Below are 26,673 nucleotides of genomic sequence, written 5' to 3'. Positions count from 1 at the left end.
GGGGCGAGGCGGAGCCGGACAGGGAGCCGATTTCTGGCGAGGGGAGACCGGCGGAGCTCAACAGTGTCCAGGTGCAGCTCGGTGCGGAGAAAGAGGCCGGCCCGCTTGAGGGGAGCGAGAACGGACACGGCGGAGAGGGGCTGCGGCAGCCTGGGGAGGAGTGCGCTGGGCCTGACCGGGCAGAGGTAGCAGTGGGCACCTCGCAGGCCTCACCATGGCCGCCAGAGCCCTCAGAGATGGACACTGGAGATTGCAGAATGGGGGACACGGCCCTCCTCTCCCCTCAGGAGCAAGAGGAACCTATGCAATTGGGGAAGGACTTGAACTGCCCCTCAGCCCCCTGTCATGGTGGTCCACCGGCCCTAATGGAAGATGGTGGTGAGATGACCTCTTCTGAGGTAGTGCAACCCTCTGATATAGAGGAACCCACATCTGCATCCTTGCAGGCTTCCTCACATATAGAGGCGCAGGAATCTACGTTGTCACCTGTCCAAATCATGACTGAAGAGCCAATTGATGAGAGCAACCCTTCTGCACCATGTTTTGAAGGGCAACCTTCTAGGGAGCCAGCCTTCACGGAGCTGGATGTGGTCGTAGATGGTGAGACGGCCTTGTCAGAGGTAGGGAACCCTCCTGAGCAAAATGGACTGAGGCCTTCTCCTTCATTGCCTACCCCTGATCGAGATGGCCTGAGATCTACATTGTCTCCCATCCCTAATCTAAATGAACTGAGGTCCACATCTTCTCCTACCCCTAACATAGAGGAGCTGAGATCTACATCTCCTACCCCGGATCTAGAGGAACTGAGATCTACATCCTCTCCTACCCCTAACCTAGAGGAACTGAGATCTACATCCTCTCCAACCCCCAATCTAGAGGAACTGAGATCTACATCTTCTCCTACCCCTAACTTAGAGGAACTGAGATCTACATCTTCCCCTACCCCTAACCTAGAGGACCTGAGATCTACATCATCTCCAACCCTCAATCTAGAAGATCTGAGGTCTACATCATCTTCAACCCCCAAGCTAGAGGAACTGAGATCTACATTGTCTCCAACCCCCAATCTAGAGGAACTGAGATCTACATCGTCTCCAACCCCTAATCTAGAGGAACTGAGGTCTACATCGTCTCCAACCCCCAATCTAGAGGAACTGAGGTCTACATCGTCTCCTACCCCTAATCTAGAGGAACTGAGGTCTACATCTTCTCCAACCCCTAATCTAGAGGAACTGAGGTCTACATCGTCTCCAACCCCTAATCTAGAGGAACTGAGATCTCCATCCTCTCCTACCCCTGATCTAGAGGAACTGAGATCTACATCCTCTCATACCCCTGATGTAGAGGAACTGAGACCCACATCTTCCCCTACCCCTGATGTAGAGGAACTGAGATCCACATCTTGCCCTACCCCTGATGTAGAGGAACTGAGATCCACATCTTGCCCTACCCCTGATGTAGAGGAACTGAGATCTACATCGCCACAGCCTCAACCCCTGACCAAGCAGTGCACACCTGATCCAGTGTTTGAAGACATCCAAGTAAAGCGGGAGGTGGACCCTATAGAATTCCCGCAGCCATCCATGCCAGAGAATTTGCGGCAAGAACTTAAAATCCAGGATGCGCAGGAGATGTCGCGACAGGAGGTACAGTGTATAGAGTATTCTGCCCCTGTGGAGTCTATCTTGTATCCATCTGCAGAAGCAGCATCAGAAATACAGGGGGATTGCTCAGCAGAGGTGATGGACATACAAGGACCAATTTGTGAAGAGGTATTGGAGGTAGAGTCTGAACCTATGGAGGTGGTTCACGAACATGAGCCAGCTCCTGAGGTTGTGTGCCGGTTACAACAGCCTGTCTTGGAAGTGATGCAGGACCCTGTCCCTGAAGTTGTGCCACTTATGGAGGCCTCTAGTCATGCGGTGCAAGAGCCCATCTCAGAGTTAACACTTCACGGTCCAGAGCCTGCCTTTACTGTGGTGAGCTCCGAGCTTGATGTGGTTATGCATTTGCCAGAAAAAAATCACATAGAATGCATCGTCCCTGGATCAGTAACACATCTGTCAGATTCTGTCCTTGAGATTAGAGATAGTGATGCCGTTGCCAAGACAGTAGAGACAGTATTCAATTCACTCCATGAACCTAGCAGAGAAAGCCTTGATCTTTCTGAGGCTGAGATGGAGTGTGTGCCTGAACCATTACATAACACAATACAGCATGATCTGAACACAGTCTCTGGAGAGGAAAAAATGCTTGCTTTAGGTGTTGCTGAAATAAACCAAGATGCGCATCCTGTAGCTGAGCAATGTACTGAACTTGGGGTGGAAGTAAAGCTTTTCTTACAACCAGTCTTAAAGACGTTCGAGGAAGGGCCAAATACCAAGGACTTAAGTAGTGGTTTTCCTTTAGTATCTCATGAAACGGAGTTGAGAACACAGGAGACCTCCCTGCATGTAAATTCTCTTTTGGAACCTGGGAACATTCAAACGCCCGATAAAGTGGCTCTTGTGGAAACAGAGACTCGGGCAGACGGTGCTGTCACCACGGAACTCAAAACTTTGGAAAAAGAGCTGGACTCCAACTGCATTCATTTTGATACTGAGCCTAGCATAGAACACGATTCTGAATGCACAGAAATGGCATCCATTGCCGGTGATGTTGAACGTGATCCGTTTTATAGGGACGCTGACAAAGAACATAAATGTGTAGATTTAACGGATCTTAACACGGTCTCTGATCCCGAAATAGGCCAGCAGCAGGTATCCGGGATTGCTTCTGATGCTGCACAGATAAATGACTGTAGTGACTGGTGTCTGGAGGAGCCCACGCCTTCCCCAATTGATCCTGGCATGGAGGCATGTTCAGACAATCATGATCAATGCAAAAGTCCTCTTGCTGTACAGGAGCAAATTGTTGCTGATGGTGGCATTCATGATCTCTCACCTGGTTCAGAAGTTCAGGTTACGCTTGACCACATCATTCAGGATGCGTTGGTTGTTTCCTTCCGCCACGGAGACAGAATCTTCTCAGGGGTTCTAATGGATCTGTCTAAAAGGTATGAATGGTATCAGGAATCTTGCTTTAGGTTTGACATATACACAAAGGCTTATTAATTTGGGCAATCTAGAGTGCTGTAACCCATAACAAAGCTGTTGGCTACTGCACTGTACAGAGCTTTAATAAATAAGTCCAGGGATAGTTTATTTTTGTAATTTTGTAAAAAAAATTTTTTTAACATTCTAATACTCAGTCACTGTACCACACTATGCTAAGGTTTTCTCAGCAAAGTTTACATTATTTGCAGGGAAAGAGTCTTCACTATGATTGTAACAAGGATGTGATTACCTCCTGACAAGCTAGTTTGTCTAACATAACTCATGTTTAGGCCCTGTTCACACTGCTTTCAATGTGTATGATTACATGAGGACTGTCGCTTACAGATGCGGCCGCTGTCACCCTCTTATTAACTTGAATGGGCACTTCCTTTTTCCACAGCACCTTCTGCATAACACAGAAACCAGCCACAGCCGAGAGGTTGTCATTAGGCAGTGGTTGTTTGGACCTGGAGGAACCCTGCTGTAGGACGTGCATAGTAATTGGAAGGGGGGTATTTGTTTATTGCAGTAGCAATGGGGAGCAGTTCACTTAAAGTCACTTTTTTACTTTGCTTTAAATCTTTATTTTTGGTCTACCTAGGCATATTGTAAGCTAACCTACATCTGTCAGACTTTGATCTCATGTAGGTTGGCCCACTTTGGTTTACGCTATGCATGCTAGCATACCTTTGAGACTTCTCATTCACTATGCCACAGATTGCACTGTGCAGGAAATGACTGGATCCCTGGTGTGTTGGTATATGAGTAGCTCAGCTTCCAGGTCAGATTGTGACGCTTTATATTTGGGCCTTAAAGTAGAACTCTGGGAGAAATGATAATTTACACAGTGCACTAGTGTTATTTGAAGAGGGATGCTGCAAAGTATAAAATCATACCTTGCAGCATGCTGGCTCCTACACATAATGCTGATCTTTCGGGTTCTTACAGGGAGCGACAGGAAGCGAGAGATGCCAATCAAGCAGTGAAGTGCTCCAGTTGCATCGCTGCCCTTTCTCATTACTTGCCTATTCCCAAAATGTATTTTTCTCAAAGAATACATGGTGTTCTGTGAGTGGAGAGGGGCTGGGGGTGTGACATCATCTTTTCTCCTCCAATCACAGAATGCCTTGAACTATGTGAGTGCATGGAAGATCAGCATTATGTGTAGGAGCTGGCATGTTTCAAGGTTAGATATTTGTAATTTACAGCATTCCTCTGCACATAACATACCGCTTTTTAATGATCATTTACACACCCAGTATGTTGTGTATATTCTTTCTTTTTCCCCAGAGTTTGCTGGTTCTCTTTTAAAATAAAACATGCTAGGGAAAATAGTGACTTTTAGACAAGCCCTGCTATGATTTTGCTGTAGATTATCTATAGCGTTTGTGTGAACTGGAGCACTTTATAACCAATGCAGGTTATGTCACCTGAGAAACTGCCAAGTTAAGTAAGATCCCTTTACACATTTGCCTGTGCTCATTAATGCGAAAGAATGCTTATCAGACAGCATCTGCACGTGTGTATCTGCCCTTAAGCTGGCCATGCACTGTTCTATTTTTTTTGTTCAACCCGCGGGCCGAACTAAGAAAATAGAACAGATTCCTCCAATGATACAAGTGCTTTGGTCGAGGAATCCCCGCTGTTTCTTTTGTGGTCTGACAGCGGCCGCAGTCAAAATACCCGAACAGAGTCAGCTTACTGGCAGCCGGCTTTGTTCGTTTGAAGATCTTCAGACTGACTCCTTCGATCAGCTGATCGAGGGATGACGCCCGAAAGGGTGCCAAAAGCGGCACATAGTGTATGGCAGGCTTTACAATGTACCAAATATCACCCAACACAGAATCTTCTGTCTGGTCAAATTTTTAAAGAGAACCAGCCATGTTTGTGCCTCTGTAGGAGTCTGACTAGTCTGCCTTACAAAAAAGGGGGTGCAGGATTACTTATAAAAGGTTTATTGTATTTTTTTTAATAACCTTATTTTGTCCAATTTCAGCAGGAGTATCTGGGTAGGTCACCTGAATTCTGATAGTATCTGGCTTGTCAACTGCCTGGCTCCACATATTGTCTCCTTTCTGGATGTATCATGTATGAGGTTAGGTAGTTGGCAGACCGGCAGCTTCTAGACACTAGATGACAGCTTTAATTGCAGCTCATCATCTCTACATTTTTAGGGCTCATTCACACGGGAGTGCACATCCATACAGTAACTTAATCCTCCTGTCCCATCGCACTCCTGACCGGACAAAAACCCAAATCCAACTGGGTGGGTGCGGTGGTGACTACGGATGCTCCGTGAAATGTAGATAGATAAGTAGTCACTCGCACGCCATGAAATTAAAGTCAATGCTGTTTATTGACTGAGATAACACACATCTCCTTAGCGACGTTTCGAGACCATGCACCCCGTCCTCAGGCAAACAGAGGTTGACTTTAATATGGAGTGCAAGTGACTACTTTCATCTATCCGCATCCATACAGTGTGAACGCACAGGGAGAGACCTAGTCCTGGGAGCAACAGGTGCTGTGTGTAATTGCGTGCAGCAACCTGTACCTCCCTATGGGAGGAGGTGGCTCTACCCCAACCCTAAATCTGCACATCCATGCAGGTTTGGGTGCCCGCACTTGGACGCACGCTGTTTGTATTGAAGTGCGGGCACCCGTACCTGCACGAATGTTCAGGACGTTGTACAGGCAGCTGCATGAAATTTCATGCAGCACCAGTCCTGCCCGGGAGCACTGTCCACGCCTGTGTGAATGAGCCCATAATGTCACAATAACCGTACCTTCCTGCAGTAGTTTACCATTCCTGGTTGCTTTGGAAAATTGTTTGATCCACATGTGCTGTATATTAGGAAGGTCTGCATGCTTAAAGGACAACTTTTAAATTAGTGATTTACACCCATCCTCATAGTTAGAGCTGACGTGACATTGAAACTGTCACACGCCGGCTCTATTGATCGGGAAGTGAGCGAACGCATAACGTCGCTCGCTCACTTCCTGATCATCTTCCCGCATAGAGCGGTGACTGTCAGTTACCACTTCCCACAGGGATTCCCCCTTCCCTCTCCGTTCCACCAGTGCTGACTGGAGGAACGGACGAGGAGGGAGTGGGCACAGCTGGCTCTGCCTCGAGATAGGCAGAGCACGCTGTCAATCAGCCAGTTGGGTGGATCTAGACAGTATTGTCGGGTTCTGTCCCGGCTGCGGCCCATTATATATTGAGCTTTGGGTCACGGGAGGAGGTTAGAATATATCCTCCCGTGACCCTAAAGAGAGCTATGGGGAAAAAAGATTACCCCATGGTTCTCTTTTAAAGTGCAACTATATGTACAAGTGATTGAAGTTAAGTATTAAAGTAGCTAAAGCCAAACACTTTTTTTTGTTTGAGTGGTGGATTAGAACCTCTGTCAGGTTTCTGGTGCTATTAGTTTCCACACTGACCAGATTCACCCTTTTCTGTGCTTCCTAGGGACCTTAGAACTGCAAGTGAGGGAAAATCAAACATTTTGAGCGGTTACCAGAACAGGAATAGAGGGGAATTATCGCAATGGAGACACTTTGGCTTTAGATATACTTTTCCTTCATATATGGCTGGCATAAGGTTAGCTGTACATTGGTTTTCTTAGAGGTCATAATCAGTAAAAGTCAGCCATTCTAGGTACATTTTACTTCCCTCAGTTTGCCCATGCTCATCTTGAAGGCTTGGCTAGGGGTAGAAAGGGTAATTGCAAATGTGAATTTTGGCAAAAATCATCTTTACAGGGTATCAAGTAGGACACTAGCAGGATCAGGCTCAATATTTCAGAAGATCAAGGCTGGCGACTTAAAAATATAAGTGCACTTCAAAAGAGAGTGTAGTTATCCTTTTTGCCCCTTTCCCCTGACTTTACTTAATCAAACCCCCCCCCCTCTCCCCCTCCACAGATGCGTACTTACCTAGCTGCAAGTCTTCTATGGGGCTGTGTCCCGAGACCAGAGACGAAGGGAGATGGCCCAGTAGAAGTCTGAGGCTGTTACACTGGATGTAAACAAACACGGGAGGTTGTGGCCATCATGTGGAGGAGGTAAGTATGCATCTGTGGAGGGGAAGGATTGGTGAGGTTAGGCCAGAGAAATTCTTCAGCTTATCATTTCTGATTAGAAGCAACAGAGCAATTCCACACTTATGTCTCTCTAACCTTGCAGGTGCCTGTCAGGAAGTTGACATAACCTGAGGCATGGCCTACCCACTGCTGCTTCTGAATACTGTTGTAGGTTTACTAGTGATAGTTCACACCTCCACTAATATGGTGGCTGCTGCACTGCACGGATGAAAAAGTGGGCCTAGGCCAAAAGAGCAGCTGCAGAATGCCAACTGTAAGTGCTATATTATTTATTTGACTTGTTTCACACTGCGTAAAGGATAAGCTTGCCTGAGTATAGGTCCGCTTTAAAGCGAACCTGTACTTTGCTCATTCAGGGCAAAGTCATAGGTCCGGTTAAAGTGCTCTCTCCATTGTTACTTACTTTCTCTGTGCCTGCTTGCCAGAGTCCAATACACTGTCGTGTACTTCCAAGTATGGGAGAGTACACATGCTTTTCCCCTTTCACAATGCAGCAATAGGTCCCAGAGCAGCTAATAATCATCCCTAATCTGGTCTCTTGCGGATGAAGGGTAGGGTCTTTTAATCCCAAACTTGCACAGAAATTTGGAGGGGACTCAGGATGAGTGAAAAGGAGGCTAGGGAGTAATTGAAAGCCAAGTAGTGCTGTAGAGTTATTGAACAGGTCTGTTGCTTTAAAGGAGAACTATGGGGTTAGGGCTTTTCCCCATAGTTCTCCAGGTTACGGGAGGACACAAACTAGCATCCTCCCATAACCCTAAGCTTAGTATACCACGAGCTACAGCTCGCGGTATACTGAGACGCTGCAGCTGAAGCGGATGCCGACAATTATGTCTGGATCCGCCCAGCTGCGTGAGTGACAGCTGGCTCTGCCTATCTAGAGGCAGAGCCAGCTGTACCTAGACGTCGCATCCCGTCGCGCCGGTTTATACGCGCGAGCCGATTGGCTGAAGTTGAAATTGTTCATCTCTGCACACTCAGCTCTGCGAGCTCTCGCAAGCTGAGGTGCCGAGAAGAAAATTACATGACACACTGCTCGCAAAGGCAGCGCTCCACCGCTCCGCGCTGCTTCGCCTGCAGTGTGTCACGGCCTTAACATTTGCAGCACAATAGGCGCAATCGTCGTTTTCTCATGTAGGCGCACCTGACTCATATCTGCGTGTGTATGTGGGGGGGCGGGGACTTAAGAAAAAAAAATTTTCATGCTTTATTTTTTTTATGAATCTTTAATTTTTGTATTACTTTTTTTTTTACACACAACTTTATTGCTATTACATGAGGGACTAAGAAGCCCCCTATGGGATACCCAATTTACACGACAGGTCCTCTTTTTGGAGACATCAGGGGTCTCCAAGACCCCTAATGTCACCTAGGGACCCCCAGAGAAGCTGATGAAGCAGAGATCGGCTTCATCAGCTTCTCTAGCTGGAGAGTGACACTGAATGCAGGAAGTGATGTAATATACATCACTTCCTGCATTCGGGGACTGAGAGGAGATTAAAGGGAGTTCGTATACTGAACTGCCTTTAATCTCCTGTCACAGAGCCGTGGCGGCCCCGGCCGCATCAGGCAAAGCGGATCTCGGGACCGGCAGCGGCAGTGACAGCTGCTGATGCAAGCGATCGAGCGTTTCTAGAGACGTCCGATCGCTGGACTGTAAAGTGGCCGGCCGTGTAATTACAACGTATGTCCACAATACTGAATGAACAGGAAGTGATGAAGCACACTTCCTGTTCATTCATAACTGGGAACACAGTAAGCTTACTGTGTCCTCAGTTATTTACAAACATGCAGTGATCGGTACTGATTGCTGAGTTTTTTGTGCTCCACTCTCTTATCGTGACTGCTCCGCCTGTCACAGGAGGCAGAGCTCTCCTCCCACACCGCTCAGCCTCCTGACAGGTGCCTTCTCCCCGCACTGCCTCGTTTGACCTGACAACTTCTCTCCTTCCCGTCGGATCGGCTCTGTGTCCCCTCCCGATCCCCTCTGCCGACACAGGCAAAGGAGAACAGCGGGGGGTCAGAGGGGACACAGACCGAAACTTGCAAGCCGGCACCGAGCAGGAAGGAGAGAAGCTATCAATGCACCACATTTTTGGCCCTTTTTGTACTATTGACATTTTGCACATACTACCATTTTCAGCAGAAATGTTTCGGTGCATCTCTGCCTTCTATATATGGGAAAAGAGAGGAAAGGTTTTGTGATTTGTTGCTACACATTTATAGCCACTTACAGAATATGTTATTCAGAAGAACCCAATAATGCCTGAGTTTTGAATTTCTTTGAGGCTAATGTAATGGTGTTAATTACGCCTTTCTTTGTGCTCCTGATCCAAAGACGCTCAGCTGCAAATTCCTGGAACACTTGTGGTCGGTGAACCCTGCGTTGCATTTCCCCATACTAGTTTTGGAACGATAATCTGGGATATTTCCTGACACTTGGGGACACCGTAGAGTAAAGCCAAATACCTACCCATGACCGACTGTTGGTTTGGGAATAGCTGTGGGTTGGTAGGACAGAGGTATGTGTAAATATCATCAATTGCTTAAGCATGATGACTTACACTGACTCATCTCCGAAGAATACAAGCTAAATATTGATGTTAGAATCCTGCTGTATGGGCGCCTCCATTTGTTAGTCATTAGTCATGTAGCAGTTATAACTGCTGTGCCACTTCTTATGTTACTTAAAACTCTGCTCCAGTCAGACATCCTTCCCCAATACACAATAGCCTCACCCCCAAAGCCAAAGATGCTCTCCTCAATCTATAGTCATGTGATGCTCGGGGTCGACGATCTCCTTTCCTTACTGCAGAGTGGGAGGGTCTTCCTTCCTATGTTCATGTCCATGCCTGGGTGACGTTGAATCTCCCTGTTAGCTGTCCAGAAGTGGGGTCCTCTCAAGCTCCAGAAAACGACACAGCGTGATGACGCAATGAGGGGACGCGACGGCGCGGGCGTAGACTACAGTTCTTAATCACTGGTTCCTCTTACCAGAAGAGGTGCCGATGAGGGACACATGGTGCTGGACTTGCAGGTGATTAAAAAGTCATTGTTTTTTTTCTCCAGGGGGTGGGAACAGAGAGGGAGCTATGGGTGCAGTGTTGATACTATATATTGGCGATAGGCTCTAAAGCTTTTTTAGGCCCAGATGGTTTCCACCTGTATCTTGTCCAGGCTTAAAGCTGGGTATACACTGGCAGACTTTTTTTTTTGTTCCGCTTTCATAAAAATAGAAAAAAACCCTAACCGGTTCCTCCATCCCTCCTAAACAGTGTGAATTGGTGAATCTCCCATGCAGCTATTGTATTTTGACAGTTGGCCCCGCTGGTTATCAAACGACTTGAACCGTGCCTGCAGCTGATTGGATGCAGGTGCAGTTTTGCTGACAATCTTCCAACCGGTTCTTTTTTTTTTAAAGAGGAAGTTGGGCTGAAGCTGGCAGACTGAGCATCGTGAAACGGCCAAAATGTTCTTAGTGTATAGCCAACTTAACAGGATTCAGCTTCCTGTGCTGCAGGAATGATTGGAGGAGTTTTAACCCCTTATTTGCTGGTTGTTGTTTTTTCTGGGGTTTGAACAGTATACTTGCATGCCCATCGAATCCAGCGGTGTCCTGCTGTGATCTGCTACATGTTGGTCCCTTGATGCCATCTTCCTTTCTAACATCATCTGGAGTTGACTGTGTTCTCCTGGTTCTTGCAGCCTGTCCCTGATGGCACCACTGTGCGGAAGTTGAAGCCTCCTAGGATATGTGACGTGTATTTCCCAGGAGGCTTCAAGAGCGGGGTAAATGCCATTCTCACCTAGGCAAGAATGGAGGTCGAGTGCGGGCTGGAATTAGGCCTTTCAGCATATGATTGGTGTTGGTCGTTCAGCATCTGCTGTGAATAGAAAGGATAAGGAGCTTTTTGTCTTGTGTTCCAATTGATTTTCTAGAAACCTCTAGTAGCTGTTTTTCCTGCTAGACCCTGCGTTGTTTTTGGTTAATTTGTACGTACCTTATATCCCGCAGTCTTCTCTTCAGTCATGGGTCCCCTTCTAGTGGTAAGCAGGCCTTGACTCCTGATGAGCGTGATTTCCTTGATACCCTGGGCTAAGGAAGTGGGGGTTAAATGATGCTGGACATAATTCAACTCAGAAGAGAAGCAGCACTGGATAACAGGGCAGCAAGTCTGCATGAGATAACACTGGAGAGAGAGCATTGCAGCCAAAGATGCTTTTTTTTTTTTTACGTGTGCCAAGCTATTGATTTTTTAAACTAACCTAGTAAGCTAGAGTTGGGCTTCCAGGTGGAACTTGGCATCAAGATGGCTAAATATGTCAAAGCCGAGGATCCCATCCTGCATTGCAGACTGCCGATGCCCAGCTCCTGAAAGCAGCCTTGGCACCATGCGCCGAGAAATACAGAATCTGGGACTAATTAGGCTCCTGGGTTTTAGGAAATGGCCTCTGGTACTGATACTGGATGGGAACCTTGTCTGCAGCAAGTAAACCGGCCTTCTTACATTATTGTATGCTTTAAAGCGAACCAGTATGTTAATTAGTTCTTGCCATACACAAAGGACATCCCCAAAGAGTGGTTGTACACAAACAGATGTCTCTGGGTGTGTTACATTTGTGAGCAGAGGCCACCCTCTTCTCTGGAGAAAAGAGAGTACTTGCTAAGCAATTGAAGAGATTTTCCAGTAGGTAGGAAAACCTGTGCACACACTAATAGGCACTCGGAAAGTGCTTGTTATAGCACTGCAGTCAAACCATCACCCCAAATGATGTGTGGATAGGGTTCATCGCTTGCAAGTATTGGGATTTTAATGGCCATATACAGCGGGCTTTTAAAAACAATTACATTGACAGGAAGTGCAATATTGTTCATTCTCTGGCTCCTAGACTGCATACAAGATCCAGGATATTGAAGCAAAAGAACCTATTCAGGACTAATATGTAGAGCTAGGGAGTCAGAGTTGCTGCTTCCATCTAAGGCTACTGACAGTTATTTTGCTTTTCACAATTCCAGGATCAGTCACAAGTTTAGATATGCACCATAGACACTTTATGCTGTAAACACATTACAGGCTGATTTTTTTTTTTGCGGAAACCAATGTTTTAACAGGTCCCCTGTCCCCCTCTATATTACCATGCTCATTATTCTTCCTTTTATACTTTTCCATCCTTGTATCAACTCCGGCACTTCCTGAACATTGCCACATCAGGGAGAGGACAGGTCTGTCTCCTAAGTGGACATGTTCATGCGTAAGGCATACACCATTATAATCTCTATGTTCTTTCTAGTCTCAAATCTGCCTTAAAGTGATTGTAAGCAACAGGGCTGCCATTGCTGGGCTTCTTTTGAAAACAGTAGTTGCCTCTCTGTGTCTAGCTTCAATACTTTTGAGTAACATGTAGAAAAGTGTCAAAATTCCTTTTCTCAATAAGTTGTTCTGCATCAGAGATGTCGAATGCATTGAAGCCAAAAGCATCGGCCAGGTAACTTTACAGTGACATTGTCACTATACTAAAGTTCCCGGGGCAAGCCATCCCTGTAAAAATACTTCTCATGCCGCCCCTTCATAAGAGAGTCTGCTGAGAAGCTGACAATTCAGGGGTGTCGATCTTTAGTGATGAACTGGTCTTTTGCTTGCATTGTTTATATTGCCACGATTGCGCATACTCCGGCACACATGCGCCTGTCTCAGGCCAGGTGGAAGGAAATTGGTATATTTGTTGTTGCTCTCTTTAAGGTCTCGTTCACACCTAGGCGTATTGCATATGCGCGTCTGTCGCACGTTTTTTTACCGCGATTTGCAGTAAATGTCGCACGACCGTCGTGCGTTTCCGAAGGCTACTTGGCTGTATCCCAATGGAAACGTGCAACAAAACGGAACCAAATTAGTACATGTACCTTTTCAGGCGTGGGCCGTTTTGTAGCGCGTTAGGGACGGGCAGAAATACGCCAAGGTGGGAACGAGACCATTGAAAACAATGGGATTGATATTTTTGAGCGTTTTGTAGAGCGTTCGTCGAGCGTAGAACGCGCTACAAAACGTTCAGATGTGAACGAGGGCTAATGATCATTTTATGTAGCCAGCCTTGTACATCTTTTATACTACTTCAGCTCAATGGTGTCCATTGAGGGACACGGCTCTGAAGAATTCTGAGATGTACGGTTATCCTGCTGCCTCCAGGAGAAATGGACACTAAGCAAAAAATAATGAAAAGCCTGCCACTTTAAGGACATAGCCCCTCACACCTGACTCCTGCCGGTTTCAGTTAGTCAGGCACGGATTCCCTCCTCCCCTCTCCGATCCTCCAGCGCTGAGTGAAGAAACTAACGGGGCGGGCACAACTGCTCTGCCTCTAGATAGGCAGTGCCAGCTGTCACTCATGCAGCTGGGTGGATCTTGACAGCATTGTCGGGATCAATCCTGGCTGCGGCGGTCTCAGTATACAGCGAGCTGTAGCTCGCGATATACTGAGCATTGTCACAGGAGGACGAGAAAAACACAGCATAGTTCTCTTTTTAAAGCTTGTAGATCTTCTACTCGTAAGATTTATCTCCTTGCATGGAAGGATTATTTCCGTTGCTGTCCTAGGGTTTTTCCCCACATACTTTTTCTATACTGCAAATTTTGTCTTTCCTTCAACTTGGTGTAGAGTGTTTAGCTCCAAGTACAAAGGGTCAGATATCTGCCTTGCAAGTCTTTTTTTCAACATCCTCCTTGCTTCTAATTCCTTGATTCGTACTTTTATTCAGGGAGTGCCACGTGCGACTCCTCCACAGGACCACTTTTGGTAGGTACTGACCATTGCAGACCAGGAACATCCTACAAAAGCTGCCATTTGAGTTGCTCTGATCCAGTCGTCTAGCCATCACAATTTGGCCCTTGTCAAAGTTGCTCAAATCCCTATGCTTGCCAATGTTTTCTGCTTCCAACACATCAACTTTAGGGAGAAAATGTTCATTTGTTGACTAATATATCCGACCTACTTACAGATGACTTTGTAACAAGATAATCTGTGTCATTTACTTTACCTCTCTGTCACTAACACTGTTACATGGGGTGGGGCAGTGACATCATCCACCTTGCCTAAGTTTCAACTCGGGTGGACTTGTGCAGCACAGGGGAATGCGATGGAGCACAAATTGGTGGGGAATACCTTGCTGGGTGGGGTGGGCAAATTGGAGGATTCATTACTTTACCCTAGCTGGGCAAGTGACAATGTATTCTTAAAGGAGAACTATGGGGTTAGGGCTTTTCCCCATTCTCAGGGTAACGGGAGAACACAAACTAGCGTCCTCCCATCACCCTAGGCTCAGTATACCGCGAGCTGCTGCTCGCGGTATACTGAGACGCCCCAGCTGAAGCGGATCCCGACAATTATGCCGGGATCCGCCCAGCTGCGTGGCTGACAGCTGGCTCTGCCCCCTGCCCCGTCCATTCCGCCAGTCAGCTCTGGCGGAGTGGAGAGGGGGGAATCCAGCCCCTCCCCTGTCACGGCAGAGAGCCGTGACAGGATCGAGAGGTGAGCGAACGCCGGTATGTGTTCGCTCACCTCCCGATCTACTGAGCCGACCTGTGACGGTCTCATTGTCACAGGTCGGCTAGAACTATGAGGTGAGTGAAAAGCACTCACCTCATAGTTCTCCTTTAAGCTAGTTTGTGTATTGTACAACTGTCACTGAACATAACGCATGACAGCCAGAAGCAGTGGTCTTGTGCAAATACTGAAAACCGGATATGAAGCTTTTGAAATATCTGAATCATCATATGGATACAAGTTCTGATATTCTGAGTATCCCTAAATTGTCAAAAATAATTTTCAGATTGGATCTCTATAGAAACAGTTGACCTGACACTTGTGTGAGAGTTGCACTAACATTTTTCATTTTAGGTCATCCCTCCTACTAATCTATTCTCAGACTCTTGGTAACCTCCCTCTTTTTTGTTTTTCCCATCAGAGCCGCCACCTTTACCTATCCCCCTCCCTAACATAAATATTGATGGAGGGGAAAGGCGGAGCCATTAGGAGATAGATGGCTTTGCTTGGAGGAATGTAGCGGGGATTCATGGAAACAGTGATGTAGGTCAGAGGTATATAGGAAGGATATGCTAAAAATGGACACTGGAGGACAGACTCTCCGCTGAGACTCAAGCAGCCATTTATATGTGAAAATGATCTTGGAAAGTAGCCGTTTTGGCTTTTGAAGCGCATTTGCAAATACTAAAATGTGGCCCATTGAGTGAACACTAATTACTAGTAAATTAATTCTATTTAATGTATGTTAGTACATAGTGCATGACATGCGTGTCAATGGTTTTCTCTGGTATTCAGTAGAGTCAGCTTGAGCTAATGGGGTGCATACAGTTGTGTTTATGCAGAAGATATTAAAACTTTAGAGACTCTGTCTCCAGGCCATTCATTTCAACTAATATCTTCCCATAACATGTACATTTAATGTGTTTTATGCATGTTGTTTACCTGTAAACATCCAAAAGCCCTGAGACTGCTGCTGGGTGCTGCCATCTTAGATGTGATGTCAGCAGCCTTGGAAGACTCAAAGCTGTCACTCAAATGACACACTATAGCAGGAGTAAGCAAAACTCTGTCCCTCTAGCTGTGGTGAAACTACAAATGCCTTTGTGTATCTGTCTCTGAGAGTCATGTCTGTGGCTGTCAGCCTTGCAAAGCCTAATGGGATGTGTAGTTGCACCACAGCTGGAGGGCCGGGGTTTGCCTGCCCCTGCTCATTTCACCTTCACTGCTCCCTTATGTAGAGAGGTGAAGGTGGGATGGAGGAGCTGGACCAGTACAGACACTTGCAGAAGAGGAGAGGACTATCTTAGGGAATTGACTCTCCTGGAGTAGTCACATTTTTGAGCAGGTTTAAAGGTCATTGCAAGTGTAAAAACAAATTAAGCATTTGAAACCCTAATATGACACCTTCCTTGGCTGTATAGGAGGGTGTAGTTCCACAATAAATTCTTCATATCACTAATACACAGCTGAAAAGATGCCTCTTGGCTTCAAGAATGACGTCTGTTGGCCCAAACAATGTGTATTATTGGTGAATGTTTGCTGGAATCTGTAACCGCTCGCTAATCTGCTGGAATCCTTGTTCTTAAAGCAAGTTTGTAGTTGGTCGCTCTTGTTTACTGTGCAGATTTGCACTGTTTAAATAAAGCTGTATCTGAGCTGTGTAATATTAGCGTTATGAACTTACAATATGGGTGACGTTCGTTTTATTTGGCATAAGCAATATGCCGGAAGAGATTTTTTTCTGACTTGGCATTGGTCATTGCTGTGGTGTAGGTAGAACTGCAGAATAGAGAAGAGCTCAGTATGACAGCATTGGGACTCCGCCATTTCAGGACCTGGTATTTGTCCAGGAAGTGACAGTACATTTCCTGTTCTCCTCTTCCTTCTTTTCCCAAAGGGAATAGAACATTGACATGCAGAGCACAGTTCCAGTATCAATGCAGTTCTTTCTCTGCCAGAGCGAGCTAGCTAGCTCATCATTTAAAATATGTGCCCTGTCACCCTGGGCTTTACAGATCTCCACACTGAATCACAATGAGTCGTGTGAAAATCCTGAATTTCCTCGTGTTGACTGCATTAAAAAAATGTGCTTTTCTGACTGTAACTTTTGGCCTCCAGATGTCCCTTCCTGATACCTTGTATAAGGTTAATAGGGTATGAGCCTAGGTTTGCACTCCAGTAATGCGATTCTGTGAGTGTATATATAGTACGGAATGAGTCCTTTCTTAGTCATACCATGTTAGAATCCTTCCTGCTTTTGTTACATTGAATGACCTTTCTGTACAGTGGCCCGTATTAGTTCATGATGCTGAATATCTTTCCATGCCAAGCTACATCCCGTGCATACAGGGATCTGAAAATATGGTACATCTAAGCATGTGTACCTTCAGTAACACTAACGTCATCCTAAAATAGAATTGTAAGCTATAGCTTAAGTACTGGTGCGTAGTGATAAGCTCGGGCGTGTTCGCAAGCGCCTTGTGCCGAGCCCGCCAGGAAGCCGTCAGCGCGCAGCGCCAATCACAGGCACTGAGACATGTTCCCGGTCCGCAGCTGCAGAGATCGGAAAATGGCTCAGTGCCTGTGATTGGCCCTGCGCGCTGACGGCTTCCTGGCGGGCTCGGCACGAGGCGCTTGCGAACACGCCCGAGCTCATCACTACTGGTGAGGTTTTCACTGCAAGGCCTGCCCTGCACACATTTGCAAACTATCGGCCTCGTCAAGGCCCCTCTGTATAGTGTGGTCCTAACTGATCTATGAGAGCCTCCATCTTGGAGCATATACAGGTGAAACTCGAATAATTAGAATATCGTGCAAAAGTAATTGCAGTAAGTGCTGCAAAAGGGGCCCAAACCAAGTACTGAGTACATATGCATGCTTGTACTTTTCAGAGGTCCGATATTGTTCTATGTACAATCCTTGTTTTATTGATTGCATGTAATATTCTCATTTTTTGAGGTTGTGGATTTGGGGTTCTTGGGGTTTTCATGAGCTGTAAGCCATAATCATCACAATTATGACAAATCACGGCTTGAACTATCTTGCTTTGCATGTAATGAGTCTATCTCATATATTAGTTTCACCTTTTTAAGTTGCATTAGTGAAATAAATGAACTTTGCACGATATTCTAATCGAGTTTCACCTGTATATCAATTGAGAAATTAAGTGCAAGTTTACCTGGAGGTAACACACAAGGGATAGGGACGCACAATGGCAGCTGAAGACTCCCATTGTGTCCCCGCACCGAATCCAGCAAGCTAAACAAAAATGGCAACCACACCAATCAGTTTATGAAAATACTGTATGCATTATGTTTATCACTTGCTATCAGTTGATGCTGCTCTTTATTATTAGTAATAGTATTATTGTGATATCTTATTAGAGGTGCACAGAAATAAAAATTTCAAAGGCGAAATGAAAAAAAATGTCGGCCGAAACCAAAACCGAAAATGTTTTTTCTAACTTTTTCAATTTTTTAAAAAACGTTTTATTTTTTATAAACGTAATTTTTTTAATATTCTTATTCATTTTTATTAAATATTTTTTATTTTTGTACTTTTAGTGGCTTCGGGGAAATATTAGGGGTCTAAACAGACTCCTGATATTTCCTTTTTAAAATCGTAAAAGAGATTGAGGACACAGAGCCCTCAATCTCTTTTTCTACATTCATTTCTACAACATGAGGACAGAGTATGTTTACTATAACCACAATCATGAATGAACAGGAGGTGATGTATATCACTTCCCATTCATTCATAATTGAGGATATAGTCAACATACCATGTCCTCAATTATCTACAAACACTCAGCAATCACTGATCATTGAGTGTTTGTACCGCTGAGTGAGCGGTGAGGGAGGAAAGACGCCTGCCGCTCACAGCGCTCTCCTCCCGCACCGTTTGGCCTCCTGTGACACTTTCTCTCCTCCCCGCTGGGACACAGAGCAGCACCCAGCGGGGAGGAGAGAAAGAACGGATGGACCGCTATTTCGACCCGATATTGGTGCAGCCCTTATTATTATTATTTGTTCTCTCCACAAAAACACCACAGAGTTGCCGATTAATCGATTATTGAAAAAGTTGACAACTTTTTCAATAATCGATTATAATCGATTATGTCGATTAGTTGTTGCAGCCCTAGTTTACTCAACACTGTGTCTGCATTTAATGGCTCATTAATAAAAGGCAGGCTGTGGCGTGAAAGCACAGCCACATGACTTGACTAGGTCATGTGACCAGACTCTCCTCCTATCTCCTTTCTAAATTTTAGCGGGGCTTTGCTTGCATTAAGCACATTTCAAAAGCACAATGCTGTTTTATATTTTGGGCCGCTGTATGTGCTTATGTCTGTGCAGTGAGCTAAGATAACCGGTATTTTCGAATATAGCTTCTAATGCAACTACAGCTTAGGGAGTTATTGCTTTTACCCTGCCTGAGAAGGAATACTGTACACCCAGTAAAAACAGCTGGGTATGTATTTTTTAAATATGAATATGGTTAGAGTAAATCATTTGCTCGATGCTCTTTAGCACAGTTTCATTGCAACTGTGTTTACTGTGTTTGCACCTGTCAGACCAGTAAAACTTATGTTCATGTGAGGCCTTTGTTTGATCAGTATTCATTTTATATTGACTTAAACAAGTCTGTTCGGGCCCTTACATAAAAGTACTGCTTTTGGTGAGGGCATATCCGCTCCTATTACAATAATGTTCCCACCTGCCACATTGTCCTATCGGGTCAAACATTTCCAGGTATTCTAACATCTGCAGGAAAAGGCTAAAAAAGAAATATATATATATATATATAGATATATATATATATATGATTTTACAATTTACGGATCTTTATATGTGGTGGCTGCATTCGTTTCTTGGGAATGCATGTTGAAGATGTGCACTAAAACACACCATTTTAGGGAGCTTTAGCATGAATCCAGGCTGGGTTAAAGGGACCTCGGAAAGTCCAGCCCTGCCTAAAGCAACCTTTTTACTTTGCCAATATTTACAGAAACCACTGTCTGATATAACCCATTTGGCTTATAATCAACCCCCTGATGCATCATTTTTTTATCGCTGTTCTCGGTGTGTGCCTAAATTACATGAGTCAATTATTTCCTTGTCGGGAGCTGCCATCTTGTCTTTCACACAGCAAATAGTAAGGCCAGGCTCAGTCGCAGCCTTGCCTGACGCTTCACAAGTCTGCATAAAAAGTTTGGCCTTGTCCAGAGGCTACTGCATACTACATATGTGCCACTTGCTCCATGCATTCCTACAGCCCATAGAATGGCCCAGTCCAGGGGTAGCCAAACTCTGGCCCTCCAGCTGTGGTGAAACTACAAATCCCATGATGCATCTGTTTCCGGGAGGCGTGGCTGTGGGAATCTTGCAATGCCTCATGGGCCGGTGAAGGGGTCCCCCGTCCGACACCCGCCTTCTTTGGTGTCGGCGGGAAGCCGGGGAGGAGATGGGACAGGGAGCGATGCAGATTGCATTACTTCCGGTCCCATAGCTGTCAGTGCTGGGCTCCTGAAGCCCAGCTGTAAGCTATTGAAGTGCGATCTGCACTTTAATAGCTTATTGAGAGTGTAAAGATGACACTGGGGGGTCTTTTGGACCCCCCCGCATCACCTTAAAGAGTAACCGTCACCACCATCTGCTATCACATGTGTGGCTTGTAAGCCCCCTAATTGAGATAGCAATTAAAGTATTAAAACAAAACCATTTGTAACATTAAATAAAAATAATGTAAACATTTTTTTTCAAGTCCCCCCACGAGCATGCGCGTCTGCACGTAAACACGCGTCCGGTGCGCCTACGTATGAAAACGACTAATGCGCTACACATGTTGGGTATCGCCGCACACGCTGGAGTGAGAGCAATAATTCTAGGGCCAGTATTTTTGGGTATCTCTAAACTGATGACCTGTGAGGGCTTTTAAAGCATCATCTATGGACTTGGGGGTACTGAATTTTGTCGCCGTTTCACAGACCCACACAATTTTTAACCTGGGCATGCTGGGTATCTATTTACTTGTTGTAACCTCGTCTTTTTATATTTTATTAAACAAGTGTGTATTTGTGTTTTGGGGCATTTAAGTGCATTTTGTTCACTAAATTTGGGGGTTTGATAAGGAGTTGCGCTAATATCGTGCAACATAAAAATTTGCAACTGCCACCATGTTTTTCTCTAGGGTCTTGGCTTTCAGAAAATATATAATGTTTGGGGCTTTTACATAATTTTCAGGCCTAAATGTGGAATATAGCATGGGTGCAAAAAATGAAAAAAAGTCCTCAGTCATGAAGGGGCTAATGCCCGCTTTAGACATTCTTGTCTGTGCAGGTATTCTTCATTCTCGGAAAAAGAAAAACTGCAGAGATAGCGTGAAGTGAATATATTTTGGATTTGAGAAGCATCCTTTTCTAAAGCTGTGACTCTTTTCTTTTAAGGTTTGGACCTCATGGAATCCCTGTAACAGTTCATCCTAAACGTGAATACAAAAACAAACCAGAGGAACCTATCCAGGTAGAAAGCACATCATTCCAGGAAGACCCGCAAAAAGAAATGAATCAAAACGGAACAGCAGATACTCCTCCCGTCCAATCCAGTGAGCCCTGTGGAGTTAATAACCTGTGGACTTCAAAGCCTCCTCCACTTTTTCATGAAGGAGCTCCTTACCCCCCTCCTTTGTTTATCAGGGACACTTATAACCAGTCAATACCTCAACCTCCACCACGTAAAATCAAGAGACTCAAAAAGAAAATCTACAGGGAAGAACCCACTTCGATAATGAATGCTATTAAGCTAAGGCCTAGGCAGGTATTATGCGACAAATGTAAAAATGTTGTGGCAGATAAGAAGGAGGTCAGGAAGACTGGGACTGACTCTTTTAAACTAGAAGAAGGAAAGCGGAGGAGGCATGAAAGTGTAACTACTGTGAATAAAAAACTTAAAACTGATCACAAGGTAAATGGAAAAAGTCAGACGCGGAATTCAGTGGCCAAGGTCACAAATCTCAGCCACGGCCGAGGAAAAGTGGTCAAAGTGGCTTCTCAATCGCATACCACGAAAGCCCAGCTGCACACGAAAAAAGTACTGCAGAGCAAAAATATGGATCATGCAAAGGCACGGGAAGTATTAAAAATGGCCAAAGAAAAGGCACAGAAAAAACAAAAGGAAGCCTCTTCCTCGAAAAATGCCCACAGTAAAGTCCACTTTACACGGCGCCTTCAGAACACAAGCTCAGGGACTCTTCCACCAAGACTACGTATAAAACCTCAAAGGTACCGCAATGAGGAGAACGACTCTTCGCTCAAGATCGGACTTGACAGTTTGCGAAGCAGCAAGATGGGTATCAAGCCCCAGACCCGCTACACTGCCACCCGTTCAGCAGGTGAGGAACCTTCAAATGGCCCTCAAGAGGCCAGCAGCGATATTCAGAACACAAGTGTCTGTGTACCGCCTCCTGGCGAACAGGATGAGCAGCAAGCACTGAGCAAGCGAGGCAGCAAAAGCAATATTACAGTTTACATGACCCTAAATCAAAAGAAAGCCGACTCTTCCAGTGCTTCAGTGTGTAGTAGTGCTAGTACAGATGATTTGAAATCCATCCACTCTGAGTGTAGCTCTACTGAAAACTTTGATTTCCCCCCAGGCAGCATGCATGCACCTTCTTCATCATCTTCCTCCTCTTCAAAAGAAGAGAAAAAGTTGAGCAATTCCTTGAAAATAAAGGTGTATTCCAAAAATGTCTCTAAATGCGTGACCCCTGATGGCAGGACCATATGTGTTGGGGACATCGTATGGGCCAAGATATATGGCTTCCCTTGGTGGCCTGCCCGTATTCTCACCATAACTGTCAGCCGAAAAGATAATGGCCTGATGATGCGGCAGGAGGCCCGCATATCATGGTTTGGGTCCCCCACCACCTCCTTCCTTGCTTTGACACAGCTGTCCCCCTTTTTAGAAAACTTCCAGTCCCGATTTAACAAGAAGAGAAAAGGTCTTTACCGCAAGGCCATCACAGAGGCAGCCAAAGCTGCCAAGCAGCTCACTCCAGAAGTGCGGGCCCTTCTGACCCAATTTGAAACGTGATCCCTGCCACACACATAAGGTAGGCAAGTTTAGTGGTTGTTTTTTTTGTTTTTCATAGCTTAGACATAAATATTTTTTAACTTTTTTTTTTTTATGTGATCTTGGCTGGAGTGACAAATCTCCCTTTTTTTTTGTTTAAAAGTCTGCAGAGCTTCATTTGTGGTAGCCCACATTTCACTTCACTAAAAATACCGAAAGGAACAAAATGTACTATTTATGCAAAGACAGGTCTCTACTAAACAGGATTGAAATGGCACCCCGTTCTTGGATCGGCCATAGCCCCCCGTCCCTGCCTGTTAAAGTGGCCCTGCCAACTGTACAATTTTATATATTTTTTATTTTTTATTGCCTGTTTGTCATTTATCAAATCACCTGTGATAGTGGATTCATGTTATAAAGAAAGTATAATGTACATAAGTTAGATCTACAGTGTAGCTTTTTTTTTTTCTCATAAATTTATTATTGGGGCGGAAGTTTAGATCAAACCTGAACACAAATGTGGCCAGCCTGATATGGTCATATTTAAGCATAATTGTTAAAAAGGAAATGAAATCCAATTTTTCTCCTTGCTCCTTTTTAAAATCTGTTCTAATTAAGACATGTTGTGATTTGTTAAATGTCTCATTGTTACATTTTTTTGGATGTATCTTTATCAAATGCATATATATATTTTTTTTTTTTTCAGTTTGTTTTTTCATGAAGGTATCTGTTTGCAGGTCAGAAATTATGAAACAAATGTATCTGTATTGCTCTGAAATGTACAAAAAGTGTAAATAAAAGCCACTAAATCTGATTTTTGTTTTGTGTGTTACTGAGAACTTTGCAGAGCAACTAATAAAAAAAACAACAAAAACACAATCGTCAAGGTTATGTTCAATTGCAATTTTTGGGGGACAAATAAACCTGCATTGAAACATTTTGGCACTTCTGAGGGTGTCATTCACAGCTGGATGATGAACAGAACACAACAGTTCAATCTTACTTTTCCACATCGATTGGAGACTATGTATTGAATCCTAATTCTAATTATGCTAGTCAGCTACGCGTGATTGTGCACAACTGTTAAATGTGTTCATGGGGTCCAGTTTTTTTTTTTTTTAAAAGATTGGATTTTTTTGAAATGTTAAATTGAAAAAGCCATTTTTTAGTTTTTAAATACAGTTAGTAACTTATTACAAGATGTCAGGTTTTAATTGCAGTGTCCCTGCTGGGGAGATGCACCTTTTCTCTTCGTGGTCACCGTTGTCACCAGAACTCCAATATTTTGCAGACACGGAGCAGAATTTGAATGGAAATGCTCCATTGGGGACACCTGTTCCAGTGACAACTGTCAAAGTGGAGGTTGCCTCTCCTTTTGTAAAGATGTCCTGTGGTGTCTCTGGGACTGGAATGGAAGGGAATTCTTCCCAAAAGGAAACCAATAGTAAAAAAAAAAAAAAAACTGATGGGTCTTAACCATTCCCTACTCCCATCTAAAACGGCAAAAAAAATATTGGCTTTACATACTCTAAGTGTATTTTTGTGGGTATCAAAGCCTGTTAATGGTTTTGTCAGTATTTCTAGAATTTATTGTTATTTACATTGCATTTAAAACGTTGAAATTTGGGGTAATTCATGTTAAAATATTAGCGTAAAATATAAAATCTAAATCACTGTCGCTTTTTTTTTTACCTTCTGATGCCCCAATCTAAAAACGTGCATGTGTAAAACTTTTTTCTATTCTTTTCAGTTTTTTCTTGTAAAACATTATTGCTTGTGGGGTTTTTTTTTTTTTTTTTAAGGAAATAAGTTAGGGTTTGGATGAAGTATCAGTCAGTAAACATTCAGTAGACCTTCATCAAGCATTCACTACAGGTCAATCAATTTCTGTTAAGACACGCATCAGGATGGTACACCTGAAGTGAATGTCACATCCAGTACCTTTTTTTATAAATTATACTCCTTTTTTTTTTTTAGTTTCTCACATATGAAATATCACAGTATTTACCAAGTGTGATGCATTTTTTACAAAACATGTATTGCATTCAAATCTTGAAGGCGAACTGGAAGTTGAGGATGCAACTGCTGAGACTGAATTCATTTCCAATACTGCACCAAATGAATGGTGCTACAAATTCTGACAATTTGTAGCACCAATACTTGAAGCAAAGGGCTGTGCAAGGTACCACGATGAAAAGATTAGTGATTACAGTAACCAGTAGAAACCTCATTTTCAATCACATGCACAGTCTTACCTATGGTTACAAGGCAGTATTTTCATCTCCTTGTATACAATAGGCCTCCAGTGGTTAAAGTACCAGATTGTTTTGCATATAGTTATTCTTTCATAATAGTGGGGGCAGATTATGTGTCGCAACTTAAACCAGGGCTGGCCGAATCCCAGGAGCCCGGTAGCCAATGCTCCGTAAAAATGACAGCTGGCGCCCAACTTTTGAGGTTTTATCTATTTATTTATTGCCAACGGTGTTGCTGACTTGAATTATAACTCATTGCAAATCAAAGATATGATCCTAAAGTTATGAATTGGTGAATTATCAGCTACACAATACAGCTCTTTTATTTCACTAATATTGCATGAAATTAACTTTTTGTTTTCATGTATTCTCTCCTGCAAACAGAAACTGCAATTTAAGTTTTCATAAAGATTAACATATCCTTTTTATTTTGTTCAATCTGTGTTTATGAAGATTTCATTTTGATGTTCATCTGAAAGTGGACCATTTATATGTTGCTTAGTTCAGAACTCTGGTATCTGTTATCACTTTTTTTTCTTTAATTTTCCTTTTTAAAAACAGAAGGTATTCATGTATCATTTCCTCCCAAATTCTAATAATGAAGGGTTTTATTCCTCATTAAAATGTGTATATGTATGTACTATTTATAGCAAGATCCACACTCTGATCAGCCCCTTCCCCTGCTCTGCCTACAAATATAAATTGATTTTAAAAAGAATAGAAACAAATTATTGTAAACATATTTTTGAGTTAGCTTTACAGTAAGAACTGTTAAAGACACTATAGTTTCCTTGAAAGGTTAGTGGATGGAAACCTGCAAGTCATTCTTGATAGGCTTGTGGCCCACTGTACATCCAGGACTGCTGGGTTATAGCATAGATAGGGCATGTTAGTGCTGTATATCAGGAGAATTGCAGTTGTTCACAGGGACATCAAATATTGAACATGTCTCCCCAACTCTCCATAATATACCGACAGTACATATATACTTGAAGGTTGTAGACATTACTCTAAGCATAATTACCTGCAATTCAATCAAGCCACAGAGTCCAACCAGGCTCACAGCTTCAGCCCCCTACATATTTTAGTGGTATTAAGGTATTTTGGGTTCATTTTGCCCCAGATATGAGGGGGGGGGGGTCGGGGTTACCAACCAAAGTTGTATTTTTTTTTTGGTCCCGTGTGTACAAGAGATCTGTCAAGTATACAGAGGAAAAAGCAAAGAAAAAAAATCCATGTAGGCTTCTGTTTCTCCCTGATGAAGAAACAAGCATGTTGCTGCACAGGGAAAAGCTGTTGCGGTGTCGACAAACCTTTTACCATTTTGGACATCCTCTTATATGAGGGCTTTCCTTGACATATGTAATGAAAAGGCCTTCAAGCATGCACAGAGCATGATCTGCTGACTCTGTGTATCTCTTGGTCAGCTTGGAGTCCAGCAGTAAGAATTTGGAACAAAGCAAAATACAAGCTGGTCATCTTCCCCATGGACCAGCAGTTTGAAATTGAAACTAAGGCCTCATTCCCACGGGGCGATCTGGCATTCCTGCGACAGGAACCTATGGATTTCTGTGGCAGGAATGGCAGATGTCCCCCCCCAGATGCAGCT

General features: G+C 44.1%; 1 protein-coding gene across 2 annotated transcripts in view; it reads left to right on the top strand.

Moving 5' to 3' along the window:
- The first annotated feature begins 1,718 nt into the window (after positions 1–1,718).
- Positions 1,719–26,673, top strand: part of PWWP2A (PWWP domain containing 2A) — a 27,527-nt gene continuing 2,572 nt past the window's right edge. The window contains exons 1-2 of one of the 2 annotated variants that reach the window (XM_018558096.1): positions 1,719–3,055; positions 21,186–22,849. In XM_018558096.1, the coding sequence (XP_018413598.1) occupies positions 1,743–3,055; positions 21,186–22,830 (2,958 nt within the window). In that variant the 5' untranslated portion in view covers positions 1,719–1,742 and the 3' untranslated portion in view covers positions 22,831–22,849. Of the gene's footprint in view, positions 3,056–21,185; positions 23,106–26,673 lie in introns of those variants that run through there. The other variant, XM_018558088.1, reaches the window with a different exon arrangement.

Source organism: Nanorana parkeri, unplaced genomic scaffold, assembly GCF_000935625.1.
Source record: "Nanorana parkeri isolate BGI_ZX_2015 unplaced genomic scaffold, ASM93562v1 scaffold14, whole genome shotgun sequence".
NCBI classification, from domain to species: Eukaryota; Metazoa; Chordata; class Amphibia; order Anura; family Dicroglossidae; genus Nanorana; species Nanorana parkeri.
This window is presented reverse-complemented; position numbering and strand designations above follow the sequence as displayed.